Source organism: Lutjanus erythropterus, chromosome 18, assembly GCF_056507025.1.
Source record: "Lutjanus erythropterus isolate fLutEry1 chromosome 18, fLutEry1.hap2, whole genome shotgun sequence".
Classification (NCBI taxonomy): domain Eukaryota; kingdom Metazoa; phylum Chordata; class Actinopteri; order Lutjaniformes; family Lutjanidae; genus Lutjanus; species Lutjanus erythropterus.
In genome coordinates this window covers 23705339-23720774 of record NC_139334.1, presented here as the reverse complement: position 1 = coordinate 23720774, position 15436 = coordinate 23705339, and the positions used below count along the sequence as shown (strand labels likewise).

At 40.5% G+C, this 15436-nt stretch overlaps 1 protein-coding gene across 1 annotated transcript; it reads right to left on the bottom strand.

Annotated features, from left to right (window-relative positions):
* Positions 1-2616: 2616 nt before the first annotated feature.
* On the bottom strand, positions 2617-15348 carry hltf (helicase-like transcription factor). The gene is made up of 25 exons (XM_084743280.1): positions 15278-15348; positions 13665-13870; positions 12707-12873; positions 12390-12532; positions 12190-12275; positions 10562-10633; positions 10023-10214; positions 9730-9804; positions 9583-9631; positions 9380-9446; positions 9051-9115; positions 8875-8922; positions 8550-8660; positions 8349-8440; positions 7990-8133; positions 7547-7679; positions 7207-7342; positions 6561-6740; positions 6365-6480; positions 5487-5668; positions 5179-5301; positions 4442-4554; positions 4096-4276; positions 3575-3655; positions 2617-2760 (listed from the first exon to the last, which is right to left on the bottom strand). Exons 2-25 carry the CDS (start codon positions 13860-13862, stop codon positions 2617-2619), a joined length of 2898 nt encoding a protein of 965 aa, XP_084599406.1. The 5' UTR covers positions 13863-13870; positions 15278-15348.
* Between the last annotated feature and the right edge of the window lie 88 nt (positions 15349-15436).

The window sequence follows — 15436 nt, the reverse complement described above, 5'->3', positions numbered from 1 at the left end:
GGTCAGTAATGAAGTCCCCCCATACATCATAAAGTGACGTTGATGTTCAGTTCTGTATGTATTTGTGTGCCCCCCAGACGTCTGCCCTGCATGTTCTCAGTATATCTTTGTGCCATGACCTGTTTTATCACTTCCTGTCTGTAGTGTTACCAGCTGCCTTATTGCCGTTGTACTGTTTACAAAACCTCACTTACTGTAACTGCTGCTAGTAGCACAACAAATTCAACTTTGCAAAGTCCCTCCTTTCCTGTTGCAAATACCTCCTTTTACTTCACTCCAGCTGTGTGCCCTTAAACTAATAATCTATAGCTACTAACGGTCTCCTCACTCCATTAAACACACTCCTCCAAAAGGCAGGCGAGGCTGAGAGAAAAGTTGACATGTGACTTTCTAAATCGTGTCAGCCTGCTAAACCCTGAATATGCATGAGTGTGGAACTGGAACATAATTGTAGTGACATCGGTTAATGCAGGTCTGTCCTACTACCCAGCTGTTAACTGTATGTCCCTGTTGAAGCGCTAATAAAGAACTGGCGAAAAATCACCATTTAGCCATCATGTTTCATTTTCTTCATACTCTGACATATTGATTGAATATATTCATACTATGAAAACAAAATGAATGAAAGTACATAGTTTTTTGCAAGGTGGACCACCACACTTAGCCTTACCATGTCCAATTTCAAATGTGATTACAATAAAACACAAAAAGGATTTTTTTTTTTTTACTATTTTTTCTAAGGGTATGTTAGGCTGCTCTTAGAAAACATGTCCTCCTTTCCATCTTTCAGGGTCATCTGAACTTTGCTTAGTATTTCTCTCGCTCACTGAGGAGGACGAGGCCCATCTAGGGATGTATTAAGGAGAACTGGTTACAACGGGTGCGACCAGCTCTCTTCTGTGCCATGAAAAACATTTGGTGTAGTTAAATTGTTGTCCAGATGGAAACAGTAAACTTTTAGATATTATACGTGCCAAAACTTTGTCATAAAGGAAGGAAATATGGAAGAATTGTGACCCTGAAAGGAAGCGGGGAAAGGGCAATGAGAAGTGGGATCCTCCCAGGAAAATCGAGAGGCTTGGCAAGTCTGGATAGGGCAGCAATTAACAATTTAGTCCCTAGATTCTCAAACAATGATACAAGCACTTAACATTCCTTCTACTGATATCGAGAAATCTTTAAAAATGAAATAAATACCACAAAATTTCAAATGAAAATGCTTAAACTATGAGATTGCTGAAATAAAATATGTTTCGTCTTGCCTGTAATATTTTTGTTTTCATTTCCAGCCTGTTAGTTAGCGCACACATAGCTTTCCAATGATTAGTTACTCGCAAAACCGTGAAGGCAGTTTGGCTACTGTATTTAAAAGTCAGTCATAATGGTGGAACTTGGAGAGCCTAATATTTTCTGAGGTGTTATGTGGTGTCAAAAGTTTGAGAAAAAAAATGGTATAAGTTTTGAGAGCCCAAGTTGACTTTTAAATGTCTCGTTTCGTCTGACCTATGACATAAAACAGGGACAAGCAGCAAGTCCTGACATTTCAGTAGAACTTTCTTAGACCACTTCAATGATTAACTCTCAAAATTGACTCATTTAATTTTTTAAGCAGTACTCAAATGCACAGTATTATTAAACGTTTTCCTCTTTCACCTTCATGTTTTTGTTAAAGTTCTGTAAGTTGCTTTTCATACAGTAGCTACAAATGTACAAGACCAGTAGTCGTTTTTTCTTTAATCCAACATAAGCTAACATACAGGACGTCTTAATCTTCACAGCTGACATGAAAACTTAAAGGGATAGTTTGGATTATTTGAAGTAAGGCTGCATGAGATGCTTAAAGATAACCAGTGTATTACAGACAGTAGATGGTGGTTAACATATTCCCGGTTTGGAGAAGCAGCAGGAGTACCGGTGCAGGAAGCTAAGCTAATGTACTGCTGTGCACAGGATCAGCAACAAAACCTATTTTAACCATAAGGTTGCTCTCTCCAAACCAACCAGACTCTTGTGGCAAAAACAGTCATTTTACCTCACAAGACACAGGAGTGGCTGGTCTACTGCTGCCTTCTGTTTGGTGAATTCAAACTAAGCCTAAGCCACCAAAGTCACACAATAACACAAAGTCAGTCAGTAACAGACAAGTGAACTGATCAAGGCAGCGATCAACCAGCAGCTCCAGTGTGTTGTCTGAGGTTGAATTACAGATTTTGTAACAGGAGTCTGGTCGAGAGAGAGTGATATTTAGCTCTCCTGTTAGAAAAGGCTGTCTGATGGCAAGGTAACGCAATGAAAATATTCTAAATATAGAGTACGCTTAAACAGATTTTTTTAAGTGGCTAAAATTCTTTTTTCAAGGCAGACAGGTCCTATAAATCACAACTGAACAAAAAATTAAAGCTTGCCAAGTGCTGCCTCCTGCCAGGCAATACTGAAATGTCAGTTAAATAGAGGTAGAGATAAAAAAATAATTTTTCAAAATATAAGCAAAGAGTGCAAACAATTTCTGCAGCTGTTAAGATGTGAACTGTGAGACTCAGAAAAAGAGCAGTCAACTGAAAGACAGATCAATATTTGTGTTGCTTCCATGTTAATACAGCAGTTCGGGTCTGCAGTCTACAGCTCCAGCAGAGTTTTGATGTCATTGATGCGGGATGTTTTCCTGTCAGCGTTCGTGGAGCCAAAAGCCTTCTCTATCAGGTCCTGCTTCTGCCTCTGGATCTTCACCATGCTCTCCTCCACTGAGTCTTTCACAATGAACTGCAGCAAAACACACACACACAATAAAAATATAGACACAAGCTCATGTAGTATGAAACGATGGACTATCCAAATAGTTTTTAGCTTTATAATATAAATACATTATGAATCATAAAGAAATAACTTCAACCACATGGTGACAACGTGCACTGCAAACTCATTCAGTTTTTCAGTCGTCACAGTGTTAAATTGAAACCTTATAGAACCTTCTAAGGAAAATTATGCCATACCACAGACAGTGTTGTGCAAGTTCACATTTCACAAGAACCAGCTCAAACTTAAATTCACAGAGATTAAAATGAGCTACTTCATGTTCATACTTCACAATTCTGAATTAAGGGCAGAGTCCTCCGTTTAAAGAAAAGACAATTTAAATAGAAGTTCCTCCTACCGAAACGCTGGAGTCTATATAATGTCATACTAAATGTTGTGTGATATTTATGTTTATTTGTACTCTGTCTGTCTCACTGTAACAGTCCAGTCTGCAGTGTAGCCTAGATCACACCGTGAATGCTGCATGATCAAAGAGGGTTTTCATATCACGTCGACATTTCTGTCCACAATCATACTGAGTGCTCTCCTTACATCTCTGTCTCTGCTGCAAGCCATCACACTTTTTTTTTTTTACCAGTCGACATTAACTTTGCATTCATTAGTTGCAAACTGATTGATTCTGTTCACCAAAAAATGAGCATGTTGAATGATTGGCACTCTTTTTGAGTGTTCATAACTGCACAAGGCTGGCCACGGGCGTGGCAAGCATCACTGCAACGCCTAACACAACACACACAAAACCATACAGAGTCTTTCTGACCTTGGTGACGACAACTTTCCTCTTCTGTCCCAGACGGTGGCAGCGGTCGATGCACTGCTCCTCAGAAGCAGGATTCCAGGCCTAAAACACACAGGTAAATTCAGGCAGAAGTCCTGGACACATTTTATCATTTAATATCTCTCTATTGGTCAAATGCAGTGGTTATTATGATCAAGTTAATTAGTAGATAATGGCCTAAATAATAATCATGTGTGGCATTTGCTATGTGAAACAGTGCTTCTATTCTTGTTTCTTGATTCTGTTCTTTTTCCATTTTGATGTTTTTTGTTTGTGCAGGAAGTGGTCTTTGTTTAAGGTGAGATGACTCACCTCCACTGTAAAACACTGCGGCAAAATCTGAATATGCTGGATAATTAAACACACAAATATGTGCCAGTAAACCTGCAGTCACAATGTACTGTATATAGCTATACAGTAAACCAGGGCACAAACCTGTGGTTGGTATGTGGTTGAACAGTATATGTGAATGTATCTGGTTTCTGGCCAAAATCACTACTTACAGGGTCCATGAGGTAAACATGAGAGGCGGCGGTCAAGTTAAGCCCCACCCCTCCAGCTTTAAGTGACAGTAGCATGATGGTAGGGCTGTCGGCTGCAGAGCTCTGAAACTCCTGGATGACCTGAGTCCTCCTCTTTTGGCTCATGGTGCCGTCCAAACGCACAAAACTGAAACCGTGCTCTCTGGTGAAGAGGAAGGAGCGCAATAATGCGAAGAGGAAAATAACAGAAAAGTAACACAATGGACAATTAAATGGATTAAATTTAGAAATTGTTAAAGAGTGCTGGTGCACTGCTAACAGATGTCTAAAACTGAGCCTGAACCTCTGCTGTGAATGCGTGCTTTACCTGAGTGGAGTCTCCAGTATGGTGAGGAAGCGTGTAAACTGAGAGACGACCAAACACTTGGCGCTGCTGTCTTCACATCGCAGCCTGAGCAGGTTTCCCATCAGTGCCTGCACCTGTGCAAACAAAAACAGATTTCAAAAGGAGGAACTGACCAAGAAAGATGAGTTCTCCTGCTCATGGAGCGGCGCCAGCAGTGCCTACATGTACCAGGATGCACTGCACATGACCTGCTGACACCCACACCATGCTGTGGTGTATCACGCATTTCTGATCATAGATTCTGGAGGACTTAGAGGAAGCAATAGTCATTTTTAAATCAATAAAATAATTTTTGAATCAACATTTTGAGTCAAAGTTGTTGATTCTGTAGTAAGTGACAGTGTAATAAGAGGGAGAAGTGGGCAGTTCCTGTACTTTCCCTTTAAAGTCATTCCACTATGTCTCATACTTGAGGCCTTTTAGAGTTGGCCCTCAACTGAAACCAGATAATTATGGAATGGTGGAATTCCAGGCACTTTGGTATTTGAGTATTACATTTTGTGTTGAGAACTAAAGAAAAGAAATGATCTGAAGAGAAGACCAAAATGATTTGCAGGGAATTTAAAATGAAAGAGTCCAACTCAAGCACATTTCCTTTTATAGTTTAAACAAACGATGTTGTGCATTTTTGTACTATTGTGTGTTTTTGCTATTTTTATCCTCCAGTTGCTTCTGCAGCCTCTCTATGTGCAACGTACCTTCGAGCTTGTCCTCCAGTTCTCACAGTTTGTACTGTTCTCTTCCTCCATTTCCTCCTGTGGAAACTCCACCAGCTCACTGGTCTTAATCTCACTTCGACAGAGGGGACAGCGTGCCACCTCCTACGCACACACACACACACACACACACACACACACACACACACACAGAGCACAGGGAAAAGATGGATCTGTTAATGACTGGCAGCTGAATATCTGAATATAAGGTAATGAAAACGTGCCTTTTAAGTCAACTGTCAAATGAGAACTAAAATACAACCCCTGCCTGTTGAGGACAGCACATGTACCTTCTCAGTGCTGATGACCTGGGCGATGCAGGGCCGGCAGTAAACGTGGGCGCAGTGCGTAATGACGGGGAGGCGGACCGAGTCCAGACACACGGAGCACTCCTCATCAGAGCCGCTCGCCAACACCAACCGCAGCTTCTCTATCAGACGCTCGCGCAGCTCTGCAGGCGTCGCTGCAGCACCTACAAACAAAATATATGCATGTGAAAAGAGGAAAGAAATCTTTCTGAAACATGTACATTCTTTCATATTCTAGCATTACCTACATATTACACATGTTGAGGTGGGATTACATATTCACCTCACGCTCTATATACTTATATAACAGTCACTAAATTATGTGGATGTCCAGTTGGTGTAGTCAGTTTAAGTCATAAACTCCTCAGTGTGTGCTACAGTATATTGACTGAGAAAGCTGAGTTCTCCTGCTCACTCAGATTTCTCGGTCAATAAAGCAGCACCGAGGAATTTATTGCTCATGCATCTGAAGATCTACAAATTAAATCCCCAACACACCCATGGTGCAACCACACAGGAATTTGGAATTTTGTCTGATTAGACTTCTTCTCAGGACGGTCTAACCACAATGATTTACACATTCTTCATAACAAACTGTGGTCCCAACTAATTCCAGCACAGATTCAGCATGAAAAGCTAAAAAAAAAAAAACCCTAGATATTGACCATGCAGTAAACTGTCCATATACTCTGCATATCATCTAAACAGGAGCCATCCTTAAACTGTACAGAAACTGATCCCGCAAACAGCCCTGAAGTGAGCCGGGGTATCAGAATATATCAAAGAAATAAATCATTAGAAACCACCAGCAAGCCTGTTTGCATATCAGGTGACCCCGGGGTTCAGAAGTTATACTATACCGAGGTCTGAGGAAATTTTTGTCAGCAGATCCGGGTGGCAGCAGTGCTGTCGAAGCCTCATCAGGATGGACAACACATCAGCGTAATTCCTCAAGACTGTCCCTTCAGCTACGTACCTGCACACACAAACAGTTTACAGTAAAAAATTCATTCTTCATACACATATGCTCCTGTACTTACACACAGTGACACGTACCTCCTGATGGTGTTTCTTCCCTCGTTGCGTGCCAGCTCGTACTCCTCCCTCTCCGACCGGCTCAGCTCAACCTGCTCCACACACACCGTCTTCTCAGGCAGAGACACCAGGGGGCATCCGTTCACCTCGCTGCTCTTAGTCCGCCGCAGGGTGATGCACTTCACCAGGGTCTGAAGGTTCCTGCATACAGTATCAGTCAGCTGTGTTTATTGACATCTAATCATCAATAATTTAAGATGAAAAATGCTTGTATATTAACCCAAATTTCAAACTTTCATCCAATACTCAGGCTGCTGGGGTTTGTTAGCACAAGCAAGATGTGAGTATATCATCACCTCCTTCAATTCTTAAAAAAAGGAGCTTTAAAATTACCCCCTTAAAAATTTTGAGGGAAAACTCAGAGTCTTTAATAGGAAAAAAAGAGAAGATCTCTTTTCAGAAATGCAACAGATATCTATGTGCAGACAAGACAAAATGAACAGATACAGATATGAAGCATATATTTGGATATGATGACACCTCTGTGATCATTTCACTCAGACTGACTGTACTGCAGTCATCATGGCTCACTTACAACAAAATAGCGCCCTCTGGTGTTGTGTTATTTCACTGCAGTAGAGTAATAAATGTTTCTGTGAGCACTCACTGCAGGCCGCCTCTGTCTCCTTGAGTAACGGGTCTCTGGATCACTCTGTTCCACCACTCTCTCGCATCGAAGGGCTTCAGACGCAGGAAGGCCAGCAGCATCCACAGGTCCTTCAAACTGTTCTGGATAGGAGTACCTGCAGGGATGGACACTCGGTCAAAATGAGTACTTGGTCCCAATTATGTTGGTGTATTGTGTTGGCAGTTGGATCCCAGGCTGCTCCAGAGCAAATAGCTGAACGTGACAGTTGTAAAGCACTTTGAGAGGTCGATAGGCTAGAAAAACACTACGTAAAATTATCATTTATCACCACACTATCTGTGTTAAGGTGCATTAATACCTGACAAAATCCAGCGGCGTTGAGCTTTTAGTTCGAGCACAGCTTTGCTCATTTGTGCATTGGGGTTTCTTACAATATGTCCTTCGTCCAGCACAACCCTCAGCCAGTTGATCCCATGGAGAGGACTCTTATTCTGAAAAGGAAACAAACACATTATAATTGTTATTAAAAGAAGAAAAATGGTGCACATCTCTCAACTGAGTATTACTGAGTGAATTAAACATACAGTCCAGGTTCAGGACAAACATTAATTTGCTGCAATTAGAAGATTTTCCTGATTAAAATACCATGGACATATTATACATAGACGGCACATCGACTGCTTCAGCTTTTTGCACCAACGTTGCTGCCATACTAGACAGGTCCAGACTGACCCGTGAAGAAATATATCGAAACAAGGGACCTTACAGCTACAGATGCACATGTGCCCTGTCTACACTCACCCCAAAGTCAGCAGAGAGGACGTTGTAGGTGGTGATCACGACGTCTTGAGAGGACAGAAACTTCTTGCTCCTATTTCGTTCTGAGCCATAATACAGGTATGTGTTTAGCTTCACGTTAGCACGCAAGTGCTGCTCAAACTGGTCCTGAACACACAAAGGAGAGGAGGAAAACATGACACATGCTGGCTCCAAGGACAAGAAGGTAGCGTTGAATGCGGCAGCCAACATCACTTGTTTTCCTAAACTGTGTAAAATCAACCTGTATCATCAAGCTAATTAGCAGGACAGCACGTTCAAATGCAGTTCAGTGACAGAATCTGTCCTTTTCTGTGTTTTGTTAAGTAACGCTGTATTCCTACCAGCCAGTTGCTGAGCACAGACAGCGGACAGATGATGAGAGTCGCTCTAGCTGATAAGTCCTCTGCACTCTCAGTGATGGATGATTCCACACCTGCACGAACAAAAAAAAGGTTCCCCAACATCTCAAATATCACTGCTACATGAATTAACACGGCATGTAAAACAGAGAGCAGCAGGTAAAAATATACTGTTAAACTCACTGGATGTGGAAGTGGCCGCCTTGGCACTTTTCTTTTTCTTTGAAGCTGTATCTGATGCTAAGCCACCCAGTGCTGCAGCAAAGTCCAGATCCTCCAGCAACACCGGGGCCTCTGCACAGTGAGATTGATGATTTAGTTTATACGAGCCAAATAATAATTCAAGGCAACACTTTATTTACAGCTCAGTAATAACATGGTAATAGTGAGGTAACAGTTTGATAATAAAGAGGTAAATAGATAATAATTAACACCATATAATTATAAAACATCAACTGACGTGCACATTTCACACTGCACAAATATAAAAAGTTCACTGGGCTTGTACCTTTGCTGGGCTTTCGCTTGGTGGCTTTCATCTTTCCTTTGCTTGTGCCTGTAAGTGGAGAAGTCAGGTAAAATCTTAAGTCAGCGGGAAATTCCATGGAAGACAAAAACACGCACACAGCGTGAACAGATATTTAGAGGTTAAATGTTGGTCTACATGAAGGTTACAAATCTTACATGTATCTGATTCCACAATCTTCACTTTGTCCGTTGAATCAACACTGATCACCTCGTCCTGAGGACTGAACCACACAGGAGAAACTCGGTTATGTAAAGACAAACTTATCTGACTCCTGTGAAAAAAGTAAATCACTGGAATAAAATACAAAGAGAAAAGTGAAGGCAGCTTAACAGTAATACCTGAGTAATTACACTTACAGTAACAGAGCAGGCGTGTACATGTGATGTATTCTTACCTTGACCCATGATCAAATTATGCAGTGATGATTAACAAACACAATACTGATATAATCTGAGAATGCCACATAAAATTAAATCAGACTAACCGGCCTGAACATACAGAACCAGCCGCTGCATCACTTCTTCCTGCACCACCACCTGCACTGCTGCTTCCTGAAACAAAGAACCCACATCAACTCTTCTGTTCGTGCTCTTTTTCTGTTTTTCTGATAAAGGATTTCCCTAACATGAGACAAAAAAATTAAAAATCATGAAATCTGCAGGAGCTTATTTATTGAAAGTTGAGTACCTTCCATCTGTGGTTTAGTTTTGGCTTTGAAAGGTGAAGACGGCTTCTCCTGCACACATGTGAGCAAACGCTTTGTAATGGACGAACGCAAATCACTCAGACTGTACATTGAATTAATACAGCACATTTACATGCCGCTATACTTACACATTTCTCCACAGGCAGAGGCTTTCCTTTGTGGAAGTTGGTGAGGATCAGAGCGATCGTTGTCAAAGTTTTCCCCTGGAAAACACAAACAGGAGTTTCAGTGTTGATTCATGTCTGCTTAGATAGCAGCAGTGTGAAGACTGTTAGTGAGGTAAATGTTGTTTTATCTTTCCATCTTTTCACTGGAGAAAACATCAGGTTAACCAGCCTGAATCTCCAGCATCACCACATCACGAGTTAATGAATAAATCAACTGACATTATGTCACATAACTGTCTAGAAGTGTTACTCACCAGTCCCATGTCATCTGCCAGTATTCCTCCGCGGACTCTCTCTGGTATTTCTTTGGCAGAGAAACACGTGAGGCTGTTGTAGTACAGATCGCCTCTCTTCTCCCAGAAGGGAGGCAGCGCAGATTTGTTTTCTCGAGCACACATCCAGGACAGCGCCTGCTTCTGGTGAGGCAGGAGAGGAGTACCCACAGCCTGCAGAGACAGAGGGCTGCGTGGTCACACTGAAGCTGAACTCTGACAGAAATATACAAGAACTATTATTGTTTGGGGTGTTAGATGGTGACTCAGATTCTCCAGAAACTGCCTAATAACAATACAATAATCCTCTTGTAAAAACTTACTTCTGGTAACTATTTTTATTTATTTCACATAATAAAGAAATATTAGTGTAAAACCAGTATTCAACGTATAAGTAACAACATTCAATCATTAGTTATTAACAAACTTTTTGTGGGAGTCAGAAGAAATTCAAAATAAGAGAAATGCTGTCCACAAACAGATACACAAAACACAGACAGATAAACCGATGAAATACGTACCTCGGCTGCTTCTTTCTCTCCATCTTTACTCTCCATCAAGCCTTCAAACAGGTTGTCAAATGCATTCTTCAGCTGAAAGGAAAAAGAGTATGCATACAAAAATGTAATTACAACTACTGGCTTAAGCCTTATTTCTAAGTTTGTTTCACAATGTTAATAACATGAATAATTCCACAGCAACAATAAATTCTTTAACCACTAAAAGGTCCAAACAATAAGGAACTTTGAAAGCCTCAATTACCTAACAGTTTTTTCATACAATCACCTTCATCCACATTTTGAGATCAGATAAGGCGGTCGCTCCCAAACACTGGGTCGGGACCCACAGGTGGGTCACAGGAGATTTTATTTGGGTCGCCAAATAAATAAAAAGACCATGGAAGAAATTTAGGAGTATCTTAATTATATTCTTTTAATTCAGTAGTCTAAAATGTTCTACATCGTTTTCCTGATGACAGGAAATAAAACCAACGAGACGTCCTGTCAGCTGTCCTGTTAACTCGGCCTAAATACATTTATTTCTCATTTATAAAGTTTTTAACATCTGTATATTCTTGCAATAACATGCATCAAGATTAGGGCTGCAGATAATTTATGGACGATCAATCTGTCCATCGTATTCCTGATTGATCAATCAGTTGTTGGTGAAAAATGTTGAAAAATATCGATCTGGCAATTATTTTTACACTAATCAATTAGTTGTTTGGTCCATAAAATGTCAGAAAATAATGAAAATGGATAAATCAACACTGTCACAATCTTGTCAATTGAAAAATAGGTCAAAACGTGAAAACAGATGGTGTGGTCCATTTGATTTCATGTTTGGACCTATCTGTCAACTAGTGATCAATCTGGTAATATCTTTTCCACTAATTGATTAGTTATTTGGTCCATAAAATGTCAGAAAATATTGATCAGTGCTTCCCAGAGTCTAAGACGACGTCCTCAAATGTCTTGTTTTGTCCACAACTCAAAGATATTCAGTTTACTGCCAGAGAGGAGTAAAGAAACCAGAAAATATTTGTATGTAAGAAGTCGAAATTTAGACAAATTGAACTTTTTTTCTTTAAAAATGACTCAAACTGATTAACTGATTGTGAAAATAGTTGCATTTTAACTCAACAACTGATTAATCGATTAATTGCAGCTTTAGTCAAGATAACATAAGGTGATGTGGCAATGGAAGTAAAAATGGTGATTTATACACAAATTAAGTCTTACCAAGATTTATTGATAAGGTCTATTGTGGATTGGATTGTGATGGTTTGTCGTTCTTTGAAAGGAAAAAAGTTTGGGAAACACTGAGATAAGAGATTCTCAAGAGTGCTTCGAAATACAGTATAGCACTGACACCTGACTTTCAGGTTTCCTGACTTGACTATCAATTTACACAAAATGTGAGTTTAGTGAATGTTTTGACAAGACAACAACGCTGCTGGCTACAGACGACACAGACATAATTCGATTCATTTTGTTTTAATATGACAGAATGTCCCTCTGCTATTCTCCTTGACAGACAAATGTACATTAGATTTTTTCTTAAAATAATACCAAATATTGCATTAAATGTTACATAGACGTCATGCTATTCTGTTAAATGTTATATGAACTAAATCTAAGTTGCTTACCTCCTCTGCAGTCAGTGGGGTGGTCAAACCTTTTTTAGATGCCAAAGCGTAAGCACCTTGACTATAGTATGGTTTCTGATTTGCACCTGAAATCAAACACACACGCAAAACAAACAGTGAATTAAGACTGCAATTTTTCATGCAACAATGTGGACTACATGCAAGTGAGACGAGACAGTTGAGTGTGTTTGCGTTAGTACCTATTTGTTTGTTTAGGCCCGTGTTCAGTTTGTATCCGCGGCGTGCCATGCATTCGATCACAGCAGTTCTGTTCTCTTCTTTCCCCCAGAAGGACAGCATCACTGGCATGGTGAACTTGTTTCTCGTCCCTGAGTGTACCACCCTGACACAGGAACAAGACAACGATACACACACACAAACACAAAGTCACATCCCACTACAATCAGCGTGGACCTGCGCTTACAAATCCTCTTAAAAGCACAGAGCATAAATATGAAAAAGGAGAAAGTAAGTAGAAAAAAACATGTAATAAGACAATCAATAACAATCTACCCACCCCTCTACTTTAGCCAGTTTTCTGTCCATGACGTAGGCCATAGCTGCTGCCAGCTCCCGCTTAATGTGACCCACTTGGTTGCCATAAGTGTTGGCGACCATCACAGCGTTGGAGTCGTATGGATTCTGGGGCTCTCGCACTAAACCGACCATTTCTCCTTGATTCACCTGCCCAGAGAGTCGAACACAGATGACTTTAGAGGGAAAGTTCAGAGTGTTTGAAGTCATGCTGTATGAAGTTCTTATTATTAGTCAGTGTATCACCTACAGTAGATGTAGGTCGACACAATCCCGTATGGAGAGGCAGGCAGTGTATGCTTTATTTAGAATATTTTCACTGTTTTACCTTGGTGGTGGACAGCCTTTCCAGACCAAAACCAACCAGACTCCACTGGTGAAATCAGTTATTTTACCTCACAGGACATGGGAGTTGCTGGTCTACAGCCGCCTCGACTGGCCACTTTGTTTGTGTCATTGTGCGTCTAAGCTGTTAAAACATTCAAGTCACACAGTAACACAAACAAACTAACAAATCGAGGCAGTGGCAGACCAACATCTTCTGTGTTCTGTGAGGTAAAATTACTCTTCTTGCCAATGGAGTCTGGCTGGTTTGGAGAGAGAAATATTCGGCTGATAAAACAGTGGGTTCCTGTTTGAAAAGGCTGTCGAACTGCTACGTAAAGCAGTGAAAATACTTTTAATAAAGCAAAAACTTTTTTTTTAAGTGGGCATTTATTTCGTGACTAAAATACATTTTGCCGCTGACCCTGTCCACAGCAGTGCTTTGCTTCCTTCCCCTTCTCTCTGCTTCTCCAAATTGGGGGCATCACTCATAAAACCCCACTTCAAATAATCCGAACTATCCCTTTAAGGTTTTGTCACTCTATATCTGCACTGGCAGATCATGTCAGTTCTGTTTTGGCTCTTTCAGAATAAAGATGACCCTGATGGATGCTCACCACCCCTGTGTAGTATCTGAGGCCGACCACAGTGCCCGTTAGTTGGCCAAACAGCACGCTGCCGTCCGCGTCCGGCTCCTCGGCCGCCGCAGCTCTGATGGCCTGGGACAGAGTCTCTGCACTGGTCTCATCGCGGTCTGCGAAGAGGTCCACCTCAGTGAACCTGTCCCAGCCGAACCTCCACCTGCTGGAAAACATGGTGGCACCTGCAGAATACACACACACACACACACACACACACACAGCTAGCTAACTTAGTTACATGTTAGCTGGTCGTCCGCTATCTTGTCTAGTAATGTGTCTTTATAAGTAATTACAGACCGAGTGTGTGATTTATCTGTAAGTTAATTAAAAGTTGCATACTTCTTCTTCTCGACTTTTCACAGAGGATTATTATTGCGTCTCTGATCACGTCGCTGTTGTTGATGTTGTGCTGCTCGATGAAAGTGTCACGTTAGCCTCCGTTACTTCAAAACTTCCGGTAGTAGCCTTCAAAATAAACTCTTATTGTGTGACATTTTATAATAATGACTACAAATTGTTTGTGGTTGATCTGTAAGACACACGACTTCTGTGGTATTTTTGGTATCTCAATAAATGTTATAATTAGAAATATTGGCAGCTGAAATTAGTTGTTTATTATGCTTTATAGGTATATATATAAAACATTATTATTGTAACAGATGAATATTGCATTACAATTTGTATCCAGTCGAATAAAGATAAGATATTCAATTGAGATCGATTATGAGCATGTAATTCTAATGCTCAGAGTAATCAATATATGATGTGTGCTGGCCAGCATAAGTTATATTTTATTTAATATTTCTCACACAATTAATGACCCTTTAGCAAATGCACATCAAATTTAGTGCTTTGCAATTTAATGAGCAATTTATAGAGTAAGAATGAGTTGATTTACTGTTTACAATAACAATCAAATGATGAATTCTTGGAGTTCATTTTTTTAAGCAAAAATGCTGAATGGAACATTTAAATGTACTTTGGACTATTTTTAAATTACTGTTAAGTCTGAATAACTTTGGGTTTGACTGCAAGAAAAAACTTGTAATATGGGCTCTGATAAACTGTGATCCTCACTGTATTTTTTCACTATTGTCTGCATACTTACTCTATACATTACTCTCCATATTTCTGTGGTGTACCTTCAACGAATACTGTAATAATGGTATTGCATTGCAGTGTTTCCCCTATAGTGTATTTGGCAGGACCCCCACACAGAAATTCAAATTCAAATTCAATTGAAAATAAAAGTTAAGAAAATATATGTTCTCCCAGTCATTTAAGGTGGGCCAGGCCCGTTAAGCCCACCCACCCCCTAACCCTAACGCCGCACCTAATGGATAGCTACATAAATAAATAAATGAATGTATAAATGAATAAAAACAGTTCCACTGCTAAAATAAAAAAATGTGAACACAAATCAGTGTTCACTGTTTTTTCAGTCCAAATGCTCTGTAATCATGGCAATTGGGTCCTTTGGCGAGAGGGTCAAATAAGGTAAAATAAACTGTCATTAGAATGCTCCATAGTTGAGATGTATTTTATTCTGAAATCAATGTCACCTTGCTTCCGGTGTTGTCTCGGTTTACCTTTACAGCTCAAGGTAGTCCACTCAGGAAACTGCAGCTTTCTGCCATCCGTGTTTTCCGCGCCCTTTGCGTTTTGCCCAATGAGCGCTACGGAAGCCGTGAGGTTCCGATTCCGCTCCAGTTTGTTTCTACGACGTTCCGCTTCCTCTCCGCCAGGCT

What these genes read in the sequence shown, in the direction of transcription:
- hltf (XM_084743280.1), bottom strand. Translation starts at nt 13,862, where the DNA reads ATGTTTTCCAGCAGGTGGAGGTTCGGCTGGGACAGGTTCACTGAGGTG. An exon ending in ACGCCGCTGGATTTTGTCAG is followed by an intron (nt 7,343 to 7,546) that starts GTATTAATGCAC and finishes CCATCCCTGCAG; the next exon opens with GTACTCCTATCCAGAACAGT. An exon ending in ATACTGGAGACTCCACTCAG is followed by an intron (nt 4,277 to 4,441) that starts GTAAAGCACGCA and finishes CCTCTTCACCAG; the next exon opens with AGAGCACGGTTTCAGTTTTG.